Here is a 27,240-nt window from a genome sequence, read left to right as displayed (position 1 = left end):
AGTAGAGGTCGACGGCTTGGGGGCCGAGGACGACATAGCAGAACCCGCCAGAGCAGGTTTGGATCCCTTCGGAAGGGATCTCGTCTTCCAAACCTTCACTTTAGGAATGACCGAGGCTGATCTATTCCAAGAAGGGGCGAACTTAGAAGAAAAGCCCTGGAAGGAAGGGGAAGAAGAAGGAGTGGGGCTAAAGGGGAGACTACCTGCCTCACTTACCTCCCTAACTACCTCCTGATCCTCGGTGGCCATCGGTTCGTGGTGGAGGCTGATGGCTGCAACCTCCTCCGCCACCAGGTCACAAAATCCTTCTTGGTCCTCCAGAAGGGGTAGCGTCTCCAGACGGATGCCCTCGATGATGGGATCCGCCACTGACGCAGGAACAGCTGTCGAAGCCATGGCTCCCGGGTACAGCAGGGAGCACAGACTCTCAGACAGCACGTAGGGCTGCCCTTTCTTGGCGTTCCTGCCGAATCCCTGCACCCAGAACTTCAGGGACGCTCTGGTCTCCGTCCAGAGCGCCAAACTAGCTTGTAAAAGTTTTTGAATTAGTATCCCATCCAGGGGACTGCGAATCAAAGAAATTTCATAAGGTTGGCGTATAGCAGAAATTTCACGGAAATGACAAGGTGAGAACGTTACTTAAAGACTCATCAGAGATGATAGCAACCATCTCGTAACACACAGTGCAGGGATCCGGGTGCCAGACCAGGTAGTCCTCCAGCTGGATGGTGTAGTTCGCATGGGACCTGCAGACCACATGTCCATACGGCTTGATGAGGGTGGCGGAGCAACCCTCTACTTGGCAGCGGACCATCTGTAAGTTGAAAGGTCAAATGAGTATTATAAGTAAAGCGCCGGAGTTAACTCCGGCAGGAGCATGCTCTTTAACCCTTTACTGCCGACTGGACGTATTTTACGTCGACATTTTTTGTCTCTCGTGTGCCGACTGGACGTATTTTACGTCGACTTACAAAAGTTTTTTTGAAAATTCGCGAAAAATACTTATAGGCCTACCAGCCTAAAACTTTTGAATCACGCGCCTTGGGGGATGCTGGGAGTTCACGGATCAAGGTGTTGTTTTGTTTACAATCGTTACGCAGGCGCGCAAGCGCGAATTTCTTTCTTGCCGCACTAAAAAGTATCTGTGACACATCTTGGAAATTATTTCGTCACTTTGACATAATTTTCGTACCGTTGTAAATTAGCCTTTACATGAAGTATTATGTATGAAAATGTGCGCATTTTTATGTAGAATACAACAATAAAATACTCATGATTGTAGCTTTTATCAGTGTTGAGATATTTTCATATAAATAACGATAATTGCCAAAATTTCAACCTTTGGTCAACTTTGACTCTACCGAAATGGTCGAAAAACGCAATTGTAAGCTAAAACTCTTACAGTCTAGTAATATTCAGTCATTTATCTTCATCTTGAAACAAATTTGAAGTCTCTAGCAAAGTATTTAGATTTATGGTGAATTTAAAAAAAAATCTTTCCTTCCCTCCGCGCGCGGATTCTCCGCCACAAATCTCCGAAATGCGTACGTCCCATTCTCGGAATATTTGCTCCGTTTCATATTAGGCATTTCATAGAGTTTTATATATGAAAATGTGCGCAATTTCATGTAGAATAAAATGAAAAATATTTGAAGGTTGTAGCTTTTCTTATTTCCGAAATAATTGCATATAAAAACTATATATATAAAAAAATTTGACATTCGGTCAACTTTAACTCGTCAGATATGGTCGAAAACTGCAATTGTAAGCTAATACTCTTACAGTATAGTAATATCCAATCATTTGTCTTCATTTTGAAAAAAATTGGAAGTCTCTAGGACAATATTTAGATTTATGGTGAATTTTTGAAAAAAATATTTGTTTACGTCCGCGCGTTATGAATTCATGCATTATTTTGTCATAATATTTTCTGTGTTGCTTTTATCGTTTTACAATGTGTTATATACCAAAATGATCGCAATTTAGTGTACATTACAACGAAAGAAAATGTAACTTGTTACCTTTAACCGTTTTGCACACAGCGCGATTTGAATACAATTATATATGAAATTTCGTTTTTGCGCTATCATATATCGCATTATTTATATATGATAATGATAATTTTTTCATTTCTGATGGTTGCATACTAAACTTCAGCCAATGACAAAAAAAGGAGCCAAAAATGAACTCTTAATCTTGAAAACTAAGTGCGCTGTGATTTTTTGAAAAAAATATTTTTTCCGCTTCCGCACTCACTCTGAAACACCTCCGGCACACGGGAGACAATTTTTTTTTTACCGCTTCGGTGTTTAAGGGTTAACCAGATATTTGATTCATAAAGGAAATATCGGTTCATGATTTTAACTCATTAAATGATTTCAACTCACTGAATGAATAAAAGAAAAAGCTCTGGGTGTCTCTGCCTGCTCCGGAGTCCGTCTCAGGGGTAGTAAAGCTATAACCAGTGTATGGGGTTTGATACAAGACGAACAGAGAGAGAAGGTAAGACCTAATCCTGAATCTGACCGTACCAAATCAGAAAGGCAACTAATTAACGTAATCACATATCTGAACCCCTTACCGTCCCCACCGAAATGGGGGACAGTGATAGCAAAGAAGACGGAAAACTGAGCGACGGAACTATGGTATAATAAAGTCCGGTATCTTTTACCTGGCGAGTGTGATGGTAGACCATGCTACGTCGGAACCCTACAGGTCCGGAGATATATCTACAGAGTTAACGATACATATGAATAACATATAAATCTGGTGTAATTCCTTAAAGGCTTGCCTACTCCGGAGTCTCATAATCCCGTTATCATAAAGTAACACCGACGGAGAGGGGCTGATACAAGCGGAACAGGGGGAAAGGGTAAGACCTTGGCCTGAACCTGAACGCATCGGAGGGAGAGAAGTGATTCTAAGGTGACTAGAAACGCAACTCTGATCCCAAATCCGTCCCCACGTGAGTGGGGGCCGGAGACAACAGGGAGAAGAGACAAATGAGCGGCGGAGCAGTAAAAACTTATAATCCGGTGCGTAGCCTGCTGGCTGGTGTGATAGTAGACCACACCTGACCAGTGGATATGTGAGTCCGGAGACATAAAAGGGAGATTACACCAAACACAAGTAATCGCTCCCCCCTAACCTATCCCTCCCCCATTGGAAGGTAGGATACTCTAGCGGTCGTTCATCGGTAGGACTACTTGCACTGCGAGCTAGTAGGCAGCGCCGGACAGGACCGGGGTGGGGGGGGGGGGCGAGGTGGTCTAGGGGAGTGGATAAGTAGTGAACGCCTGGCCACAGCAACCGATCAGTGACCACCACCTTACGGGAAGCTGTACTAGCCTACTACTAAAGGGGATAGGAGCGCGGTAGGCCAACTGGCACCCTAAAGGAGGCAAGGCCAAGGCAATACACAACAAAACCACACAATAAACATAAAATAATAATATAACAATATAATAATAATAATATAATAATGAGGCATCACTGGAAGAATTGCAAAGGGGACAATAAGGTGAAAAAGGGTATACCCAGCAGGGACCTAGCCTAACCCTCCGAGATCGGTATGGATCCGGTCAGGTAGGCTAGTTAGGCCTCCAAGGACGTCATGACATGGACAGTAGGAACCCAACAAAACCCTCCAAAATCGAAATTTCGATCTGGTCAGGTAGGGAGGGTTTAGGCCCAACAAACATGACAAGAGAGGGACTATCTATCCTGGATCGTCCTCCCAGCGAGCACCATAGCGCAGGCATGGGGTGATAATGGAGGGCCTATAGGGTAGGGTCACCTGGCCTACCTTCCAAAACCTAGCCTAGGCCTGGTGGGTAAGCCAGGGAAGGAGAGCAAAACTTCCAACCTCACAGTGATATGAAAATCATAAATGTGCATAAAATCGAGTGCATATCTGGCTAACATCGGAAAAACAATAAAGCATGCATGCATAAAATCGCGAGAGAAAGAGGAATCGCCCTTTCTACAATGGTAGCATACAATAGGCTAACTGGAAGCCCAATACACTATACACATATAATAATATATAATAAAGAATACGTAGGAAGGGGAACGAACACGCTCCTGAGGGACTGAGGAGAAAGCCAAAGGCTAGAGGGTGAAATAAACAATAAATTAACAACCCAAAGGACGTCAGGAGCGTGTTAGAGCCTACGTTGTATAAATGAAAAGCGTAAAATCGGAACTCCAGATATGGCAGGAGTTATGAAAATGCACGGGAATATGAAAAAATAGTAAAATCTAAACCGTAAGCAAATGTAGTCATAATCAAACAAAGGGAAAGAACGCACACGTCTGAAGATGCACCCAAGATGGCGGATGAAAGAGTGTCACCCCGGTTCGCGGGAACTAAGGGCCAAAAAAGGGCTAAAAAGGGAATGCATCGTGACCACACAAAACCAAAACGTAAAATGGAATACTCAACTTGGATGAGGAAGCTGGAAGCTCAGAAGCAGACATAGCGTCGACAAAAAGCACACAACGGGGAGCAACGAAAGACAAGTGCAGAAAGCAATGCGCTAATAACAGGAATGAAGATGGCGGGCGTGGGTGGTAGTAGTAGCGAGCAGAAAGTATACGTGGTAGTCCTTGTAACGGCTCTTCCCTTGTGAGGGACTTTGAAAGGAATCTTCTAATTGGCAGAAGTCCTGTGATAGTGGCCTCCACTCGCCCTAGTGCTTATACCAATGCCCTTGGGTGTTCGAGCTGAAAGTAGTAACTTCAGCATTCCATTTTAGCTTTTTCTCTGGTATATTTAAAATCTATTTATACTAAGAAATGCGTGCTACAGGACCATTTCACCGGCCGACATAGGTCGAACCCAGAAATGATCCTGTTGTTAAGATGGAAGGTTTGTAGCTATGAAAAATACAAATTGTCTTAGAAAATTTTTCACTTTTTTATGTAGGAGTGCAGACAAAGAAGTTAACTACCGATGGTACAGGGGAACCCCGCCCACTTGTCAGTCTGCACTCCACTGCTTACGGCTGCCGCTGAGGGAAGATGTCCACTGCACTCTGCCCGACTGTCATTTGCTTTCATGCTTTTTTCTGTTGCTTGCTTTATTGATATTGTGTTTGATATAATAGATTATGCAGACCCTTTAATTACAAAAGCCACCTTTAGAGAGGAAGCCGCTAGCCCTTCAGCACTATCTAGGGAAGGACAGGCCTTGTAAATAGTTCCTCTCCTCTGTTGAGTTAGGTCCTCATTCCTTGTGTGTATCATGCTGTAGGCATGACTAACCAATCTAGCCCTTGTTCAGAGTGCCAGGTCTGGCCTTCTGAACCCTAAGTAAAGTTTGCCAGAAAGAAGAAGAGAGAGAAGAAAGTTTCTTTGGTGTCATCGTAGTGCAATATTCCACCAATGACACTGAGGATGCTCTCTGCTTCCTTCTTGCTCCCAGTCAAAATTCCATGTGCTGTCACCACTCATAAGGGAGCAGTTTCCCCTTCCTCTGACTCCTATTGCTACATCAGTAGAGAGCTGCCAGTTGGGGAGAAAGACGACCAGCCTGGTTCCTTTCCAGCAGTTTCACTTCACTCAGAGTTGTCTACAGGGGAACGCTTGTTCTCAATGCAATGAGTAGACTGCCTCACCTAACTCGACCTTTGCATGTGCTGTGGAACCCAAGGGACTTTGGGAGCTCTGGCCCTGACCTTAGACCTCTCAGGGAGCCAAGTGTGACTGGTCTTATTGATCACTTGAAGCTGTGCAAGGCCTTCCTGTTGCTGCTTTGACTGTAACTGTGATGACTTCTATGGTTACAGTATCCACTGGCTCGAGGGCAACCACCACATCCTTGGTAATCCCACACATCCATTCAGTGATGTTCCCCCAGGTGCTGCTGTCACCTTCATCGCTGAGTGATGTCCTCCTCCACACGTTACTGTCCAAAACCACTCTCGGCAAGAAGATGAAAAATAGGAAAAGGAAGAAGGTTGCCTCGCCTGCCCATGGGAAGTCTTGTAGGGCTTCCAGCAGTCAGCCTCCTTCTACAGATGGCTACCTGGGGTTCTGAGACCCACAGTGCACTGGCACTGGTCACAGTAATTCACTTACCCAGTCCGGTGAGGGTTCCTGGTCCATGTACCCTGGGCCAGATGCGCAGACAGCCCAGTGAGAGAAGGTGAGCAGAGAGTATGCAGTTGTTCCCCCACCCTCCTCCCACTCTTCAAAGAGAGTGGCCCTGGAGTCCCAGGATGGTGGCTCAGCCCTGCTGACACAGTCATCTGGGCAAGGCAAGAGGACATTCCTAGCTCACGTTTACATGAGTGGAACTGCTCTCCATGACCTGTGAAGACATCGTCCCTGCAGACTGATGACCACCCATGGTCTCGCTCACTTGCTGGGATTTGGTCTTTGACAGGCTGAGCAATGGTGCTTTAGACCCCTTACCTATTCCTTCCACCTCCTCAGGGTTTTCCGGGAGCCAAACAGATATATTTGACAGGCTGAGCAAGGGTACTTTCAACTCCTTACCTATTCCTTCCACTTCCTCAGGGTTTTCTGGGAGCCAAACAGGTATAGGCTTGGGACCAGGACTATTCTCAATCCCATCCTAGCTCGTATAAGGGGGCTCTGGCATTCATCCCTCTTCTGCAGAAGGAGTGACTCAGGAAGAATGGGACCTGGAGGGACCCAAGGGTTGTATACTCAAGGACTTAACACCCATGAGTTACACTTATTGAAGATCATTAGTATGATATGGTATTATAATGATCTTGAGGAAGAGAACTTGGCTTTTCCTGCAGACTGTTTATCAGCCATTGAGTCATTGGGGGACCCAGAAAGAACCCAGGGTCTCTATGGGCTTGCCTTGGTCAAGTCTTGGACCAAACAAATTCTCTGGTTTCTTTGCAAGAGAATTCCCCTCAGATTAGTCACTCTAACAAGAGCTTCCTTCACCTCTAGCTCATCAGAGGAAATACTACATTCCTTTGAGAGTCCAATACCTACCAAACAGGTGGACGCGAACTTAACTCATCTGTGTTCTGGTCTGTTGCTGGGGGGTCTCCCTCTCACAAGTGGAGGCAGTAGCACTGGAATCTACTGTCATGGCAGCCTTCCAGAGTCTTATGGATAGATCTCTGGTCATTGGTGGTGTCCAAGATCATGGGTTCCTGTACACCTGGAGAAGACTGCATTTAGGAGACTGATGTTGTCTGGAGGTAGGGCCATCACCTACCTTGCACACAGATGGCAGACCTGGGGGCGAACCTAGTCCTGAAGAGTTGAGATGCTTTGTTGTCTGAAATCTCAAGGTTTGTCAGGAGGTCCGAGATGACACTGGCACTCAGGAACAAACCAGTATATAGTGGGTTCCACCTCCCTGTTTACTAGAGAAGAGGTGGAGGCTGCAGTGGACAGGCTACTTGTTGAGAACAAAATATGTACATTGCTTGTTCACAAGGCAGTGACCAAGACCTGTGGGTCTTTGCATGGCACTGTAACCTGATCTTCAGGTCAGACTGACCCTTCCTCATCATGTCAGAGGAAGTCCCAGACTTCCTAGGCCCTCGCCCTTTGGGAAGAGGGGAATGCAATGCTCAAGGAAGGCACTGTAGAAGTTGTGAAAGATTGGTCTTCAGGTTTTACAGTTATTTGTTCTTAGTGGAGAAGGTGACAGGCATCTGGAGACCGGTCATCGACCTCTCTCCCATGAACCGGTTCGCTCGCTCAAGATGGAAATGGTGCATACAGTACTCGATTCCATCAGAGAGGTAACTTCATGCTTCAGTGGATTTGAAAGATGCTTATTTTCAAATACCCAGCCATCAGTCTTTATCCTTGGAGGGTTGGTGTTCCAGTTCAGGGTACTTTGTTTTGCATTATCAACAATTCCCTGTGTGTTCACTCACATTTTTCACACTGATCTCAGCTTGGGCCCATTTGTGCAGGATATGTCTTTTGGGGTACCTGGATGATGCCTGCAAGCGTTGCTGCAGTTGTTTCAGGACAGAGATCATCTTCTTTAGTTTTGTCATGGCCTTTGAGTGGTGATCAACTTTGTGAAATCAGATCTCACACCCAAGCAGAGGTTAAAGTATCTGGGCATGCTGACAGATACAGCAGCAGTGAGTCTTTCCTTCAGACTCGCGTATCAGCAGGTTCAGAGAGGCAGCACAAAAGTTTCCTTTCTCAACTGGAACAACCTACTAGGCAGTGGCAGGTTTTTCTTGGTCACCAGTTGTCTTTGAAGAAACTGGTCCCGAATGAGCAGCTTCACCTACACTCCCTTCATTTGAGGATGAAGGAGTTTTGGTCTTTTTCCTGTTCCTCTCTCAGAAGAGGTAAGGAAAGGTGGTTAGATGACAGGAACCTCTTGATAGACCCTCCTAAGATGCATCTGCTTTCTAATGCATCAACTGAGGGATGGGGCATACACCTAGAAAAGTAGTTAGTTTTGGGTGTGTGGGACCAGAATGACAAACACCTCCACATGAATGATCTGGAACTCAAGGCAGCTTTTTTATCCCTTCAAGAGTTTCAGGACCAAGTGCTGTGGCACTCAGTTGATGAGCAACAACACCACAGAGGTGGCATATGTCAGCAAGGAGGAAAGGCTAGTTTCCTTCCAGCTACACAACTTTTCAGTGCAAGTGCACTAGTGAGCAGTAGCAGTTGTCAGCCAGGTACATTTTAGGGTCCTGGAATGCAGTGGCTAACAAGCTCAGTTGCCAGTCTAGTAATAAGGACAGAATGGTCCCTACACTAAGACGATATAGAGAGATTATTTGATCTTTGGGGTCTTCCAATCATAGATCTATTTGCAACTGGTACAACAGGAAGTTACTGGTGTTTTGATTAATCATACCAGATCCATGGATGGCAATGGAGGATGCATTCCAGCACCCATGGGACAACCTAGGAGCATACGCCGTCCCTTCATTCTGTCTGAATTCGTTGGGTGATCAACAGGGTCATGATTACCCAGAATCTCAGGCTGATTCTTGTGGCTCCCAAATGGCCACACACCAAGTGGTATCTGGACTTGCTAGTTCTGTTATCTGAGGTACCGAGAGAGATTCCTCCGTAGCACAACTGCTGTGCCAGCCTCATGTCAAGAGCTGACACTTCATACCTGGAGACTATCCAGCATCTCCTGCGAGAGAGAGGATTTTCTTGACACACAGCAAAGATGTCAGAATAGTGCTTCCTTGACTTACGGCGCCTCCCACTTTGTCAGTGCTGTAACTAGATGTTGCATCAAGTTATGCCACAGTAAGCATCACTTATGATGCTAACAGCAATAATAGGCATCAAGTTAACGACATTGTAATTTGATACAACATCAAGTTACAGTGTCAAAACTCGAGTTATGGTGCCATAAGTGCCGTTGAAGTGCCAATAATGGCAAAAAATTGTTTTATGGTGGAAATAAACTTGCAGCGGAGTGCTGGAACAGATCCCCTGCTGTAAGTTGAGGATACACTGTACCTGCAAAAATCCTTAGCAACTGTGTACCAGGGGAATGGCCATCCTATATAGTTGGTATTGTCAAAGGAAAAAATGTACGGTAAGAGTTTCTCTTCAGCAGGTGGTGGACTTTCTTGTCTTCCTCTGCCAAGTGAAGTTTCTCTCAGTTTCGGCCATTAAAGGCTAAAAAGCTACCTTTAGCCAATTCCTTTGTTTGACGGTATTAGATCTCTCATGAGGTGAGAGATCTTCAAACAATATTGCCCCATGAGTGGGACATGACTCTTGTTGTGAGGATCCTGACTCATACACTGTACGAGCTGTTGAGAGAGTCATCAGAGAGGAAACTGACGTTCAAGACTGTTTTCTTGCTAGCCCTGGCTTTGTCAAAGAGTAGGCACCCTGCCTGGTCATTACTTCTATGTTGAGGTCTTGATTGGGGGGCTCTGTTACACTAGAGTTTGTCCTGGAATTCATAGCAAAGACTCAGAATCTGTCAGTCCCTGGTGCCAGATTCAAGTCCTTTTTGATCCCTTCCCTAGAGGACATTGTAGGTAATGACTAAGATGAGATGCTACTTGGTCCAGTTAGGGTGCTGCGGTACTATCTCTAGAGAACACAGCATTTCTTGGCATGAGTGTCGATGCCTCTCTGTTAGTACTGCTTTAACCGAGAAAGACGTGTCCAAGAATACAAACTCTTTCTGGCTTCGTGCGATGGTCAAGTAGGCTTACTCTCCATCTGACGCGAGTGCTGTCTAGTTGAGAACTCATGAGGTCAGGGGCATCATCCCGGCCTTTGCATTCTGGACGTTGCCCTCAAGTCCTTAGACACAAGTTGTGTAGCTCATCTGGCTCCCTTGAGGGGACACGTAGAATGTTGTCTAAGGTGTTTTGAAAGCAAGAGAGAATATGTGTGAGTGACTGGTCTCCTCCCTTTTCTCTTACCTTTCTCTCTCATAGGGCAGAGAGGCATGTAGCAAACCGTCATGCACTGGACAGACAAGTCATGCAGTTGAGTCACCACAACAGGGGTACCCTGTTTTTCATCTTTTTCTAGATAGACAATGAAACAAACCCGTTGGCTTTATTGGCAAGTTCTATTGTCTCCAATGCTATTGGGTTCATCTAACCCTTCATTGATGACATGACCCAAACTCATTACTTAAAGCCCAGAAGTCTAGCAGTTGCAACGTCCCAGATGTTCAGTAATTTAGAGGCGTGGGATTCCTTCCTAACAGTCGCTTAAGAGTTTTACCCAGAATCCCCCACCAATGTGTAAGTCTCCCTATGTAAAGGATGAGGGTTTGTATTGGCATAGGAACAAATGGTACCTGAGCCAAAAGCCAAAGTGGAGTGCAGACTGATTAGTGGGCGGGGGCTTCCCCCTGCCGTCAGTAATTAACGACCTTGTCAGAAAGTTAATGGCCCTTCCAGCTCATTTTCACAAGCTAATAATTATTGTAAAGAACTCAGTGTTGGATGTGAGAAAAATACAAATTACTTTAAAAATTTGCTAATTTTCTTAGGATATGATCCTACATTTTCTTAGGGTAGTTTTGTTTTCTCTACTCCCCATTGTGTTTCTAATCTCTCCCAGTCGTGGAGCTGAGCAGTGCTATGAACAGGCTGATTCACAAAATGTCCAAGCTAGCCCAGCTCAGGTCATAGGTAACTTATAGGCCTACTTGTTATGCATATGTTTTTTATTTAAATCCGCAGACAGCCTTAGTGCACTTTGCACTGAGCACTCCATGTATGAAAGTGATGGTTTGTATCCTAGGAAAGGTACAAATTTCTTAGAATTTGGTATTTTTTACTGGGACGGTTCTCTTTTATGGGACAGTATAGCATGATTACAATGAGAGACTTATAAAGGAACATCAAAATTATTTCAAGGTTTTCATTTTATAAAGCTGAAGAATAAAAAATAACATTTCCAACTTACACTGATTGGTTGTTTAATCAGCATCATCCTATGATGGATTTCATGAGGGAGATCATGAGGTATAAGCACTGGATCCTTGATTATAGTTAAACCAGTCAGTACCATCCATAATCTTTTCCAGTTTGTGCAGGCAACCTGAAAGCACAAACAATGTCGTGTTTGTTATTCTCATTTTCACATTTGTATGAAAAGATTCAAATAAAAGTGTATGTATTGCTAGTATAAGTTTGGTATGTATTGTTGATTTTATTTTGACTAAATAACTGCGTATTAAATACAAGGTTAGTGATCCTGCTGATGCTATTATGCCGGGAAAAAAGCAGTAGGCCATGAAAAGAATTTTCTCTCAATGAAGAATCTGTGGTGTGGTTATCAATGGATAATAGGTAAGGATTCTCTCATTTTTCACATATTTCATTCTGTACTTTCATCAAGGTTACTTACGACAGTTTCTCCAGAGTTTTTTCTTTATAATGCAGATAATTGGAAGGGTTAAACACATTGATCTAGTGTATTCCAGTCAAATTCTTCCCAGTAGCCATACAGTTTCCCATACAATTATCCAATTACATATACTATACTATTACAAATGAATAATGGTTATAACGAGGCTCCCACCATAAAGTACAAAAACTTGTAGTAAATTGAATTGTTTGCATAAGAATATGTACAAAGGTCTTTACACGGAAGGGAAATCTCCTGTGCAGCTGGAAACTAGTTAAGAAAAAATTCAATGTAATACGGATAAGGTATGACAGAGTAAAGCCTGCCACTAATTTTCAGTTATGACTGCAGAGTTATAACTGCACAATCAGCCTGTGCAGTTATAACTCTGCAGTTATGGCTCATCTCAATTTCAGTTCGTTGTCCGTCCGCAAACAGATATGTACCAATCAAGGTCATTGAGTTGGGTTTTATTAATTTGAAAAATGTTTATACCTAAATTCATATATTGGATTTATTTGTTTTTAATAAGTGATATGGATGTCAGAATAATAAATACGTATTTATAATTTTGCCACAGGAACAAAAATTGTATATAATGTAGGCTGAAAGTGGCAGCATCATTCCTGAATGTCTTGTAGATTTCATTGAAATCTATTTGAATGAGACTGCTGAGCCAAGTAAAATCCAAAAGCTATTGTAACAGATTAAGCCTATGGATATTTATTCATGGTTGTAAACCACATATGCAAGTCAGTTTTTCAATATGAATAAATATTTTTTATGGCAAAATAATATAAAACAAGAATAGGCCTATACATATACGCCCATTCAGGATTATGCATCATGTATGTAATTCACTTTTAAAATGAGAACAAAATAATATTCTACTTTCTGGTGAAGCAAAATAAAAAAAATATTGGACTATGTATGTTCATTCATTGCTTATATCCCACATTAGTTCGTTTTGAAATGAAATTATACTAATCAACACACTAATGAAACAAATAAAGATAGCAGTAAACTATGAATTTTACACATGTGACTTACCAAGCAATTACCTGTAGCTGAAAGCTTCCTACCTCACCAGTCAAAATCTTACAAATTTTGTGGCGGCACCACCATCACTAGTGTAGGTGTATAGGACCTGCCCACTTTCAGGACTGATAGGTACAAAACTGCAGAGAGAACCAATTCATTTGCTGCTGGCTCCTGACTAGCATCGGTAGTTTTGGCGGTCATCTTTTGTCATTGTTTGGATATTTGCAGTATTCTTTGGTGGCTCGCTTGCTGTTTTGTGTTTTGTTGGCATATGCAGCATTCAATTATGTCTGATTCCAGATCTTCAAGCTTTAGTTATTGCTCAGAAGGCTGTAGAACTAGGTTAACTAAGTTCTGTTATGATTTGCACACCAAATGTATCAAGTGTAGGGGCAAACTTGTTCTAGGGATTTAACTTGTCCGAAGTGTGTTGACTGGAAGGCTTTAAAATCACATTTAGATAAATTAGCTAGGGATAGGATGAGACAGGCGGCTCTTAGAGCCGAAAGTAGGGCTGCTGTAGAGAGTTCTCCTTCAGTAGTTGAGGATTTTCCTACTTCTGCTCAACCTCCTATTAGTACTTCCCCAATCGTTAGCCCTCCTACTTCTTTACCTGTGACTCCTGTTTCAGGCTACCATGATTCCAAACCTGACACCATTACCAGTCTCGATGTAAAGTTTGAGAAAAAATTTTACTTTCTTGCTAAGGCAATTGTAGATTTAGGTGCTTCTTTCAGGTCTTTTGTGGAGAACGCACCTCTCAGAAGTGCAGTGCAAAGTGAAAGTGTTGTGTTCTATGAGGAGGTGGCTGTTCGGCCCACTGGTTCTCCTGAATGAAGGTCACTGTCCTGCTCCCCTGCACGGGTTAGAAGACATACCAGAGGTCCAAGAGAGGCCGGAGGGATTTGCCCCCAGACAGTTGCTCCCTCCGTTGCACCTGCTGTTGGATCCCAGGGAGCGACAGAGCGCCATTGGAAAGGTGTCTTGTTTCAGTGCTCACTGTCTGTCTTCAGATTCTACATTGTCAACGCCAGAAAAGGGACATCATCACCTCAGATCTTTGGCCTCAAGGCTGCCCTCCTCCTGTTAAGAACTACAGGGAGGTTGTTATCGACCCACAGCCGGCTTGTAGTTTTCAACATCCATTTCTTCGCTCAGTGATAGCTGCTAGGCGTTCACCAATTTTGGAGCGCTCATCTTGCGAAGATATTGTAGTGTCTGCTTCTGGGGATTGTTCAGCCTCTCTGAGCCCCTTAGCGCCCATCTCGGACCAGGTAGCGCCCGCACCTGGACACTCGGCTCCCTGTTCAGGCAGCTTGACGCCCGCTTCTTCCTGCTTGGCGCCTCCTGATTCCTGCTCGGTGCCTGCTTCTTCTGGCCTGGCGCCCGATTCTGCTTGCTTGACGCCTGCCTCTACTCGCTTGGTGCCTGGAGTTGCACCCACCATGGGGTGCTTGGTGCCAACAGCGGCAGTTTTGGTACCAGAGTCTACTCCTAATTCTACAGTAGCTTGCGTGGATGAGTTGCTGGTGCCTTTTAAACATCGGCTAGAAGAACTGATGAATTTTATGTGAAGAATAAGTCTTCTTTAGATAACAAGGAGAGTATATTGCCTCCCATTTCCTCAGTGGATGAAGCAGTGGAACAGAAGACTCAACCTCATTCAGCGTACATGCCTTTGATGGCTTTCTTTTTAGAAAATTACTCGGATTTCTTCTCTCCTGGAAAACCAGCGGCTCCCACCTCTACTTTCCATATACGGAAAGCTCCCGTAGAAGAACTCCCTCAGATGGTTTTGTCTTCCTCTTCCAAGATGGTTTTGAAGGAAGTAGAAGAATGGTTAGCTAGTAAGAGGGATCTGGACAAAGCTACTTTTGCATTTCCTCCTTCTAAGCTTATTAATACTCTCATAATACTCTCTCCCCTTTTCTTTACACTTTTTGTCTCTTATTCTAATTTCATCATCACCACCAATATATTCTAAACAGGCAATTTTGTTCTAATTTTTCTACCATACATGAGTTCTGCAGGGCTAACATTGGTTACAGAATGTGGAGTGCTTCTATATGCTTTTTTAAAAAGTATTAAGTTCCTTCATCCAATCTTTACCCCCAGCTCTAATGGTTTAAATAACCCTTATAATTTATCTATTTTGCCTCTCCACTACACCATTGGCCTGTGGTGAATGGTGTTACTTTTCTATGAAATATAACAATTAATCTAAAAAAATCTTTAAATTCATCAGAAGTAAATTGTACACCATTATCTGTTACAATGAGTTCTGGCAATCCATGAAATTTAAACCAATTATCCAGACATTTTACTGTACTGGTAGTATTGGTGGAATACAATATTCCTACTTCAAACCATCTAGAAAAATAGTCTACTGCAACTAATAAAGTGTCAGGTATGTGATTGCATCAGGAGAAGAATTGGCACATTAACATAAAGGAATTGAAAGCTACTTGTCTAGTCTTACAGCATTTCTTGAACGAAGTCCACGACAAAAATGTAGCGATTTTCAGAGACAACACTACGGCTCTGACTTATACCAGACTTCAGGGGGGAACTTATTCGTTTTCCTTGTATGAAACAGCCAGGGAACTACTTTTTTGGGCAGACGGAATCAATACTACATTGATGACCCGCTGCATTCAGGGGGAAACACAACGTGATAGTAGCAGACCATTTGAGTCGCCGAAATCAAGTTCTTCCCACAGAGTGGAGGCTGGGCAGTAGGGTTTGTTCCGAATTATGGAAGTTGTGGGGAAGACCGATGTTGGACCTGTTTGCAACATCCAGAAACAATCGTCTGCTTCTATTCTGTTCCCCAGTTGAGATCCATTGGCTTGGGGGATAGATGCGATGAAGGTAAATTGGTCCAACCTTGATCTATATGCATTTCCCCCATTCAGAATGATGAGCGAAGTCTTATGGAAACTCCAGTCCCATCAAAAGGTCAGAATGACCCTGGTGGCACCCTTCTGGTCACAAAAGGAATGGTTCCTGGAACTTCTCAATCTGTTAGTGGACTTTCCAAGACTCCTTTCCATGATTCCAAGTCTACTCAGACAACCCCACTTCAGGAGGTTCCATCAGGGTTGGATTATCGTCAAACTTGTCCGAGAGAAAGGGTTTTCTAGAGAAGCAGCGAATGCCATTGCTAGATGAAGACGTAAGTCAATGGACAGAGTCTACCAGGCTAAGTGGTCTGTTTTTAGACTGGTGTAAAAGACACAACATTTCTTCTAAAGCAACTTTAGCGCAAGTCGCGGATTTTTTGCTATATTTAAGATCGTTGAAAGGCCTTGCATCGTCTACTGTTAGGGGAATTGGGCGATGCTCAGGTCAGTGTTTAGACAAAGAGGTGTAAATGTTTCTGAAGATCGTGATATCTCTGACTTCATCAAATCTTTTGATACTTGTAAAGTTATCAAGGAAGACTCATGCTCTGCTCTTTGAACTTAGACGTAGTGTTTAAGTGGCTAGTCATGCCCCTGGTCTTGGTCATTTACCATTGAAAGTTTTAAAGGAGATTCTAGGGACGGAAGATGATGAGAGAGCTCTATGTCCAGTGAGAGCTCTCAGATATTATCTTAATTAAACAGACAAGATAAGAGGCCCGACAAGTAATTTATGGTGCTCTGTAAAAAACCCTTCGAGACCTTTATCCAAGAACACAATTTCTTTCTTTTTGAGAGATTTAATAGTAGAGGTTCACTCTCAGATTGAGGAGGATGTCTTGTCAGTTCTGAGGGTCTGAGCGCATGACATTAGAGTAGTCGCTACATCAGTAGCATTCAAACTAAATCTCTCTCTTGCATCTGTTTTACAGTGCACATACAGTGTTCCCCCCGTACTCAAGGGGGATGGGTACCAGACAACAAAAAAAAAATAGCTCGAATAGTTAGAACTCCTCTCTAAAAATGCTTATAACTGCCTATCTTGAAAGTTCAAATACCAAACGTATACTTAAAAGTATCATCCTGCATCAAATATACCATTGAATTGGTATTATTAATATAATTTCAGTCATCTTAAACATTTTACCATTACAAATATATAAACAGCCAATAATAGAGAGAAAGAGAGAGAGAATAACTCCTTATGATATCAAGAGATTGAAATGAACTTCTATTGGCAACACTTCTTCCCCTCCCATAAATACTTCTATCTATTCCAGAGAAAAGAGAAAGACAGGACTGAATAATTATCTGTTTGTCTGTCTACCAATTTTTTTGCTGAGAGAGAGAGATAAAAGAAGGAAGAAATAGAAACACCAAATGTTTACATTATGTAACATCCTACATCAAATTTACATGAAATTATTATCATATTACTGTATTAATCATAGAGATTGTATTGATATAATTTCAAAGTAATCCTGAACATTAGTACCCTTAAAGGTATATATGTATATACATACATACTTCTAACACTTGCAGCCAAGAGAGAGAGAGAATTGCCACTATGACATACATATCTTGTGAGAGAGAGAGAGAGAGAGAGAGAGAGCACTATGACATAGTATCTTGTGAGAGAGAGAGAGAGAGAGAGAGTTGTCTCATCGACGAAAACGTTAGCCCCGCCGACCCAGACAAAAATATTAAGTTAATTATATATTATAAAACGAAGAAGACGAGCAGCCTGGTGATGAGAAACAACCCTTCGGCGCCCCTGCAGGATCCCTTGAAGAAGACGAGTGTGGTCTACCGTTACACATGCCCCGTCCGAGGATGCCTCGGCAAATACGTTGGTATGACCTCCATGCGTTTCTCCAAGCAAATCTCTTGCCACGCTCAAGAAGGAGCCATATTCAACCATGCCAGGACTGCTCATAACAAACGGATAAAGAGAAATGATATTATCCCTAATATCGAAATAATAGACCAGACAACAGATCCCTGACATCTGCGCCTCCTAGAAGCCCTCCATATAGGTAAGGAGAAACCAAATCAAAACATCACCCAAGAAACGTTTCTTCTTCCCACAGCTGCTCTCCCGAACGACCCCCCCCCCCCCCCGACAATGATAGGATTCCTGCTACGGACGGAATTCCTGTTGTTCATCCCCAGGCACACTACTGTGGCGCTCGCACGAGAGAGTCCCCGAGACCTTCGAGGCGAGATCCACGACTTCGCCCAAGACCGGCCCGACCAATGAGAATGCAACTCTAGGTCCGAGCCGCTATAAATACCGCCCCACAGACTTTCTTGCTACAGTCTCTTCAACCGACTCGTCCGAAGATGACCTGTGAGAAAGTCGAAATGTCACGTGATACCAGCTACACCAGCTCCAATACCAGCCCTTAAACTGAAGACGACCCCGGCCCTGAACTTGACTACGCCTACAGAATAATACCGGCACTGACGACGACCCCTGCTTGACCTGGACCTGATATCCTGTTCTAATAAAAGATTACCTTTAGCATTTATAATTTTTTAAAAATTCCCAATATGAATATTGGCCAGTTACTCAGAAACATCGCTGAGCCTGAGAAGCGAATTGTAAGGAAAATAGAAAAAACAATATATAAAATCAACTCGCTTAATTCTGCCATTCTTTTTAACAGTATTTGCCTAAAAGAGGGTCTTCTACCATTATTATTATTATTATTATTATTATTATTATTATTATTATTATTATTATGAACGACTGAAAATATCAAAAACATATTACATACTATTACCATAAAAATTCTTTCATCTCAGTAAAAGAGAGAGAGAGAGAGAGTGTGTGTGTGTGTGTGTTTATCTCTGTTCTCTCAGAAAATACTTCTAACGCTTCCAACGAAACAGAGGGAGAGAGTTACCACTATGACATACATATATCTTGAGTGACAAAAGGGAGTGAGAGAGAGAGTTATTCTTATTTAAAAGAGTGAAATGGATAGATTATTGTATTTCTTTAAAATACTATCATATAATATGAATTTTGTAATTACAGTTATATTATTATTATTATTATTATTTATTTTTTTTTTTTTGCTCTATCACAGTCCTCCAATTCGACTGGGTGGTATTTATAGTGTGGGGTTCCGGGTTGCATCCTGCCTCCTTAGGAGTCCATCACTTTTCTTACTATGTGTGCCGTTTCTAGGATCACACTCTTCTGCATGAGTCCTGGAGCTACTTCAGCCTCTAGTTTTTCTAGATTCCTTTTCAGGGATCTTGGGATCGTGCCTAGTGCTCCTATGATTATAGGTACGATTTCCACTGGGATATCCCATATCCTTCTTATTTCTATTTTCAGATCTTGATACTTATCCATTTTTTCCCTCTCTTTCTCTTCAACTCTGGTGTCCCATGGTATTGCGACATCAATGAGTGATACTTTCTTCTTGACTTTGTCAATCAACATCACGTCTGGTCTGTTTGCACGTATCACCCTATCCGTTCTGGTACCATAGTCCCAGAGGATCTTTGCCTGATCGTTTTCTATCACTCCTTCAGGTTGGTGCTCGTACCACTTATTACTGCAAGGTAGCTGATGTTTCTTGCACAGGCTCCAGTGGAGGGCTTTTGCTACTGAATCATGCCTCTTTTTGTACTGGTTCTGTGCAAGTGCCGGGCATTCACTTGCTATGTGGTTTATGGTTTCATTTTTCGTATTGCACTTCCTACATATGGGAGAGATGTTATTTCCATCTATCGTTCTTTGAACATATCTGGTTCTTAGGGCTTGATCTTGTGCCGCTGTTATCATTCCTTCAGTTTCCTTCTTTAGCTCTCCCCTCTGTAGCCATTGCCAATTGTCATCGCTGGCTAGTTCTTTAGTCTGTCTCATGTATTGTCCGTGCATTGGTTTGTTGTGCCAGTCCTCTGTTCTGTCTGTCTTTCTCCTGTCTCTGTATATTTCTGGGTCTTTGTCTACTTTTATTAGTCCTTCTTCCCATGCACTCTTTAGCCACTCGTCTTCACTGGTTTTCAGATATTGCCCCAGTGCTCTGTTTTCTCGATGTTGACGCAGTCCTCTATACTTGTAGCCTCTCCCTCCTTCCTTTCGTGTTATGTATAGTCTGTCCGTATTTGCTCTTGGGTGTAGTGCTTTGTGTATTGTCATATGTTTCCTGGTTTTCTGATCTATGCTGCGGAGTTCTGCCTTCGTCCATTCGACTATTCCTGCGCTGTATCTGATTACTGGTACTGCCCATGTGTTTATGGCTTTTATCATATTTCCGGCGTTGAGTTTTGACTTGAGTATCGCCTTGAGTCTCTATTATTATTATTATTATTATTATTATTATTATTATTATTATTATTATTATTATTATTATTATTCTTATTCTTGCTCTCAGTAAAAAAAAGAGAGAGAGAGAGAGAGAGAGAAATTACATGAACACTTAGTGGCAACAACACAACAGCTCCTCCCCCTCCTGTCACATTACTTGATATATTTGACAGCTTTAGTACCTGGAGTTAGAGAGAGAAGACTGGGATTTCCTTCATTCTTACCTAATTTAAGTATTTTCTTTAATAAATTGATATTATTGTTGTTTACATTAATATTAATATTTGAAAATAATAAATAATTTATTTATCATACAAAAAAGTACATCTCTGTAAGAGAGAGAAAGAGAAAATTATTATTTTTATTATGTGATAGCATTTAATATTATTAAACTTACTAATACAGTATTAATCAATATTAATATTTGAAAATTAGTAAATCATTTTTGTATCATAAAAATGTATTTAGTCATGAAAAAAACATAATAATACACTAATTAGAGATTATTTTCGTTGGAAAACCCCGCAAATAGGCGAATTTCCTGCAAATAATGGGTAGATATGGTTCAGAGAGAAATCCGCAAATCCGTGAGTCCATGAATCTGGAGAACGCAAATACGGGAAGCCCATGGTACTGGAAATGCAGATCGGTATTGGCAACACATTATTTACGTGATGTAGAGACTGTGTTTATAAAATGTGCAGTACACTAGGACCGTTCTCCATTGCTGGTGAGGTGTTTCTTGAGTAAGCATTACTTCCTAAATTTCTTGAGTAAGCATTACTTCCTAAATTTTCCCTTCACCTTGTCTAGGGTTTTGATTTTGGAAAGCGTGGGGGTACGATATACTATGGGTGCCCACCAGTTCTTAGCGTTAGTGGTGGTGGTTGTGGTCAATTTTTGTCTAATTTAACATTAGTGTAGGTGAATAATTTGTATCTGGTTTTGCGTTTGTACTGTGCCCTGGGCAGGGGCAATCTTGTACGCATGTGTTGTTGGCGATCGGTTAATTCCATTGTTGCAAGAACATGTATACTTGGTTAGCATTTGGAGTACTCCTTTGGTGCGCAGTACCCACTACAGTAGAGGCGATCCTGGCTATACCGCCAAGCTGCTACCATGTTGAGACGAGCACCAACCAGAGGCAGTGTCTACCTGCAGCAACTCTCTCAACAGGTAAGGAACAACAAGCATCTGTTTAAATGCTAGCCCATTTTCTTTCAGTTCTCTTTCATATTAAAATTTCATTAAATTACTTTAATTGTTTGAGATACTTTTTGTCCATGAATCCCTCCTCCAATCAATATGGAGTCAGCTCAAGTAATTACTGGGCAAGTTACTTATATAAAAATGATTTTATAATAAAATTAGATTTTATATATACTTACCCAGTAATTATGAACAAAGCCCACCCGCCTCCCCTCACATGAACTAGGGCTTAGGGCATAAACAAAAGTGGTCTCTGGGCTGTAGTTGTTCCTCTCTTACCCCATAAGTGGGACAGTCTATTCACTTCACCTACAAAAACAAAAGACTATCACCACCGCTAGTTTTCAAAATTTAAGCTGCAGTTGTGTAGAAACTCTTAGCTTAGTAATTACTGGGGAACTATATATTAAATCTCATTTTATTATAAAAGTATCATATTTTTATGTAAACCTATTAGCCCAGTAATTTCTGTAAGCAAACAAATAAAGATGGTATGTATTTGTGTGTGTGTGTGTGTATTTGTGCCTTTGAAACTTTAGGTTCCTAATAGTTAATTACCTTAATTTTCACATTTTGGAATCCTAATGCAAGAAATCAGCATGACTGGTAGGCAGATGTGTATGATAATTTTTATTTTACTTCTAAAAATCAGATGTGTTTCACCATAAACTCGTGACAGTACTAAGCTTGTCCCACTGCCACTACTTTTCTTAGGGAGATAAAACTTGGAAAGATCTGGTATCTCTGAGTTCCAGCTATTACAATTGAATTGACATCAAGATTATGTTAAAAAATAAAGTACCAGGAGAGAGCTCTGATCTCATAGGCATGTAACCCATTTTGCACTCTATTTTGTGATTTGTAATCTTTTAATCTTGTTATATGCCCTCAAGTTAACTTGCCCAAGTCATCATGGAATCATGCTTCCTAGACACTTGCTTCCTTGAGTGTCCCATGTGGAGGAACTGACAGGACGTAACTTCTCAGTTCTTTTCCTTCAAAGATAAAGCTAAATAGCTCTCATTGAGTAAAACAAAAGGTTCTCATTTGTATTGGGATGAGCTGAGAGAGGTAGAATTGCAAAGGGTGCTGTGGATTAGTTCTGGCCACTTGGAGTTTGTGTCTTTGCCACAAAGTCAGTAACGCAGGATAAACCTACAGCATCCCAGTGCTTGGTATGAGGAATTTAACTGTTAGGGACCCAGATATTCATAAAGACATAGTACTGTCTCTTTCTATGTCTGCTAAACTTGATATAAATGTCAGGGCATTCTTTGACCACGAATGTCAACTAAATATAAGTAGTAATGGGTTTTTGATGAAGCAGGCAGAGATACACTGATAGAACCAGTAATAAAAGGTAGGCAGGTGGTTCACTAGCCACTGTCACCATGTCATCTTTCATGCTTCATTACCATGTATCAGTCTGGCACTAGTTGTTGACATCACAAACTCGTGAGTTAGTATATATTGGTATGTACTTATAGATTTTGATTCTAGCAGTGTGAAACCTGATAGCTCTAAACTTCACCTGATATATACTGAATACACCTTACTAAATAGCACCAACCCACTGATGATTTCCAATTTTCTGAATCTATCTAGAAAAGACTTGGGAGTCAATTGTCCTTTTATGTATAGGTATTCAACCTTACTAAAAGTCATGAGTAGTAATTTGTCGGAACACATAGTCTTTTTGTGTATCTCTTCCACTGATGACAATCAGTATGTTGTTAAAGATGCAAACCTGTTAATTTTACTGTGACCTTCCTCCCATCCTTCTAGTTAGCTGCAAACAGAGAAATAAAGCAAATTGTAAGAGTACCTTTAGCTGGTTAAATTTGGTTTGTACATATGTACTAGGTTATGTCTCATCCACCTCAACTGCCAATTTACATATAATAATTAATGATTCAGGTTTTAATCTACCATATTTAACCAAGCAAATAGATAGTAATAAAACTGTTTGGAAAAATGTTATATTTTTAAACACAGGATTTAATGATAAAAAGGCTGTTATCCAAAATGTAGATGCCAACATTTTCCAAATATTTTGTGGGTAATACAGTAGAAAATTGAATCTCATAGTACATATATGTTTACCTTTGGTATGTAGCAGTATATGGCTCTATGGTGGTCATCTACAAGAAGGTGATGGAGGTTTTCTAGTTTTGATGGCAAGTCTTGAGGGTTTTTTTCCCAACCTATACATTCTCTTCTCACTGCAGCAGCCCGTATCCTCTGTTCAACATGCCAAGGGTCTTCAAGTTTCCCATCGTGAAGAGTTATAAAATTCTGTATTTCATTGCTATGGTTTCTTTGTTGAAGTAAAAGAGCATCCAATTTCGCTCTCTGTTGTCCTAGAAAGAAATCTGACAATTATTGTTTTGAAGCAGGTTATGATTAAGAAAACTTGCAATTTTAACTTGAAAAGTAAATTTCTCTTAAATGATTTGCTTTTATTATTAAAGATAGAAGGAAGATTGTAAACTATATTTAATCTTTGCTGTTTTGATTATTTATTTACATCTCAAATACTTACCAGTGGGAGTAAAGTATCTTGTGACATGAAGTGCTTCCCAAAGTCCCTGTTGACTGAAATAAGATAGAAAATTATTTAAGCAAAATGTAGATTTTTACGATGTCAAATTTTTTTCATAGCATGGTCTTTTTAACTTGGTGTAATTTTATATAGGATTCATTGCCAGTCATGTATTTAGTTAATATTAGCCAAAAGAATTTTCAATTTCCATCAAAGGCTAACCAAAAAAATTTATTGTCTCGTTCACTTTTGACTCTTAATCTCATTACTATATCACAAAAATTTTAGGCAGGTAGTCATTCAATTGTTTACAAAGTAAATAATTCCTCACAAGTTGTCCAGCTCAGACACAGATCTGTTTTCACCTTACCTAAACCAGATTTATTTGAGATAAATCTTACCTATTGTTAAAGTTAGCTTTAACAATAGGTAAGATTAGGTGAATTGGCATTCAAGCAAAAAATCAAATGGCTACCCAGATGACTGTCTAGTTCACCTGTTCTCCACCAGGCAGTTTGGTGGTAGTTAACTACTAATCCAGTCATTGGGAGTCCCTGTCGACTGGACGTAAACATTCCAATTTGCTTTTGGCTGTCACAATGGATAGACGTGTGCTTCACTGTTCTCTGCCCGACTACTGTTTACAGCTGATTTTTTTCAGTTCCGGTAGGAATTTTCCTTGTTTTTTCTTTTATATTTATGTATGTGTATGCTGTGTTCTGTGTGTTTGTGTAATGTTGATCATATTCTAAACCCAATAATCATACTCACTAAAGACTTCTGCCATCAACCAGTGGTGCTCTAGGGTGCAGGCTAAGAAGTGCGGCAAAATCCACACTTCCCTTGGTGTTGACCCTCATGCCCTCTATTCATCTTGTTGAGGGCGTGAGTGTAATGTTGAAGACCATTGCACAGAGTGTTGTGATTGGTATGTGACGCAATGGGGAAAAGGAAGTTTGCTGGGAGGAGAAGGTATTTTAGGAAGACTCCTAAACCAGTAGTTGGGGGTAACAAAACCCCCAACACCCCTGTGGTAGCTAACATTTCATCTTCATACCTCTCTCCTGGCAACTGTCCCGTGCTCGCTGCCTCCCCTTCGGAGGAACTCTGTTTCTTCTTCTTCTTCTGTCGAGTTGGGGAGGAAGGAGAGGGGTTGGCTGTGGACTAAAGCAACACTCCTCTGGGGGCCTCCTCTCGCTCTGAAGGTATGCCTTTGTAGCAAGGCAGGTTCCACTTACAGGCAGTCCCCAGTTATCAGCGATCTGGTTTTATGGCACTCGTCTAGTGCCATAAAATTGGCGATTTATGGCACCATAACAGGCCAAGTTCTGGTTATTGCCGCCATAAGATGCCGCTAAAGACCTTATGGCACCATAACATACCTAACAGAGGCACCATAATGATGCTTATAGTGCCAATAACCGGTTATTGGCACCATAAGCACCATAAATCATAGAGTTTTGGTTAATGGCAATTTCGCTTATTGGCACCCCTCGGGAACGGAACCCCCGCCAATAACTGGGGACTGCCAGTACTAACCTGACTGTTTCTTCTGCAGGTGAGGTGTCAGGTTTGGACCAGGCGTGGGCTTCACTGTGATTGGTGGGGCCTCCGTCTGTAGTACATGCTTTGCTGGCACACCTGAATAGTACTAGTGCTAGCATTGCAGTGACCCATGTTGTAGTCACCACCACTACCCCTACAGTGGCTTAACCTAGTTACTATATGCTGCCCCACCTGGTTTGGTCACACCATCCAACCAACATGTTCCCTACAGTGGTGTTGCAGACCAAAGCTCATTTGCCAGCCCGTCATCTCCTGGTACCTGTGACTACAGTACTACCTCCTCCTGGTTTTAAGGTGGCACCCCTGCCTGTACCAATGGTTCCTGCTCCACCTCTGTCACCCCTGATAGTGGCAGAGGTGACTCTGCCTGCTGTTCATGCTGCCTTGCCTGCTCCTGTTCCTGAACCTGCTCCTGCCCCTGCACCTGTTCCTGCTCCTGCTCCTAGACCTGATGAGTCATCTGCGGCCTCTAAGGGGCCCCTGACTTCTCCCCTGTGGAAGTTGGTGAAGAAATCAAGGAAGAAGAGGTCTCTGAAGGTGTCGTTGTCTTCATCGTCACCTCCCTCTTTGAAGGCTTCCCAACGTAAGAAGAGGAAGGCAGCTTCTCTGCCTGCTAAGAAGTCTCACCACGAGACTTCTAAGGATTTGCATCCTCCCCCCAGGAAGGAAGCAGTTAGCTTTCTCGTTGGCTCACCTGCTCCTTTGGGAGTGGGAACCATGATGCTGTCCTCAGGGTCTAGTGTCTCAGGAGCCTCAGGGGTTTGAACCAAGGTTCATTCTCCTGTCTCTGGTACTTCTAAGGGTGCTGCTCATGGAACCTGGGCCATGTCCGAGACTCGTTCACAAGTTTCTCCAAGTGTACAACCTCCCAAGGGGGGTCGTACATCCACTGACAGTGACAGGGAGTCATCTCTCCATCATGACAGTAGTGCAGGGCAACAGAAAGGACTGAGTCACAGCTCAGACCTACCTGCGAAAGCCAAGTCTGGCTTTTTGTCAAGTGCCAGGGTCGATGTCACTGTCCCCTTGACACAGGGCATCTGGAGAAGCTAGGAGGAGATCCCCTGTACAGCCCTCTTTGCACGAATTTTCGTCCTGGAATAGGGCTGGGATGCGTCTTGAGGACACTGTATCTTCTCGCCAGTCTGGTAACTCCGCCACTGCTATCAGTGACGTTGCTACAGCACAGCGAGAACCTCTGCATTCTCCTCAGGAAAGCATCTCGCCAAGGTGACCCTGCTCTCTTAGACCCACTCTGCTGTCAACCCCATGGGTTGGTGACAGGGCACAGCTCATCCCTTCTGACAGTGCTGCTGAGAGAAGGAATGAGACCATCTGATGGAAGGAATCCTGCAGAGTGCTCTCCGTGTGATTTAGCACCAGGGGCCTACGTGCCTGAAGGGGTCTTATGGCCCCACCAGACTTACGCCTGCATTATTGAGGAAGGTCTGGTGAGGTTCTCCCTCAGGGGAGAGTAGATCAGGAGGACTGGTCTCTTGAGGGGTTTGAGGCCCCTTTACCCAGAGACTTGGACACCCTGAGATACAGAGGACCTTTGCTGAGATTGTAGTGCAGATTTTTCAGCACAACGATCTCTGCCTCCTCTTCAGGTGACTGCCCCTTTTGCCTCAAATCCTTCTGGGGACCTAAGAAGGGACCCAGGGTTTCGATGGGGCTGCCTTGGTCTGCTTTGGCTGATGGGGAACAGGAGGTTCCCAGTTATCGGCAGACTCGTTTAATGTAGATCAGGTTTTATGGTGCTTGTCTAGCACCATAAAATTGGCAACTTGTGGCATCATAACGTGCCGAGTTCTGGTTATCGG

The 27,240-nt window shown here is 42.5% G+C and overlaps 1 protein-coding gene across 2 annotated transcripts in view; it reads right to left on the bottom strand.

The window, feature by feature from the left end:
* The window catches only part of LOC135223661 (carbohydrate sulfotransferase 11-like), a 119,818-nt gene that overhangs the window by 19,312 nt on the left and 73,266 nt on the right, over positions 1-27,240 (bottom strand). For both annotated transcript variants that reach the window (XM_064262319.1, XM_064262320.1), the window contains 3 exons: positions 23,852-23,904; positions 23,413-23,669; positions 11,386-11,520 (listed from right to left, as the gene is read on the bottom strand). In XM_064262319.1, coding sequence (XP_064118389.1) covers positions 11,386-11,520; positions 23,413-23,669; positions 23,852-23,904 — 445 coding nt within the window. The remainder of the gene's footprint in view (positions 1-11,385; positions 11,521-23,412; positions 23,670-23,851; positions 23,905-27,240) is intronic.

The sequence above is a fragment of the Macrobrachium nipponense genome, chromosome 10, assembly GCF_015104395.2.
Source record: "Macrobrachium nipponense isolate FS-2020 chromosome 10, ASM1510439v2, whole genome shotgun sequence".
In the NCBI taxonomy this organism is placed as follows: domain Eukaryota; kingdom Metazoa; phylum Arthropoda; class Malacostraca; order Decapoda; family Palaemonidae; genus Macrobrachium; species Macrobrachium nipponense.
Note: the sequence above shows the minus strand (reverse complement) of the source record. Positions and strands in the feature narration are given on the sequence as shown.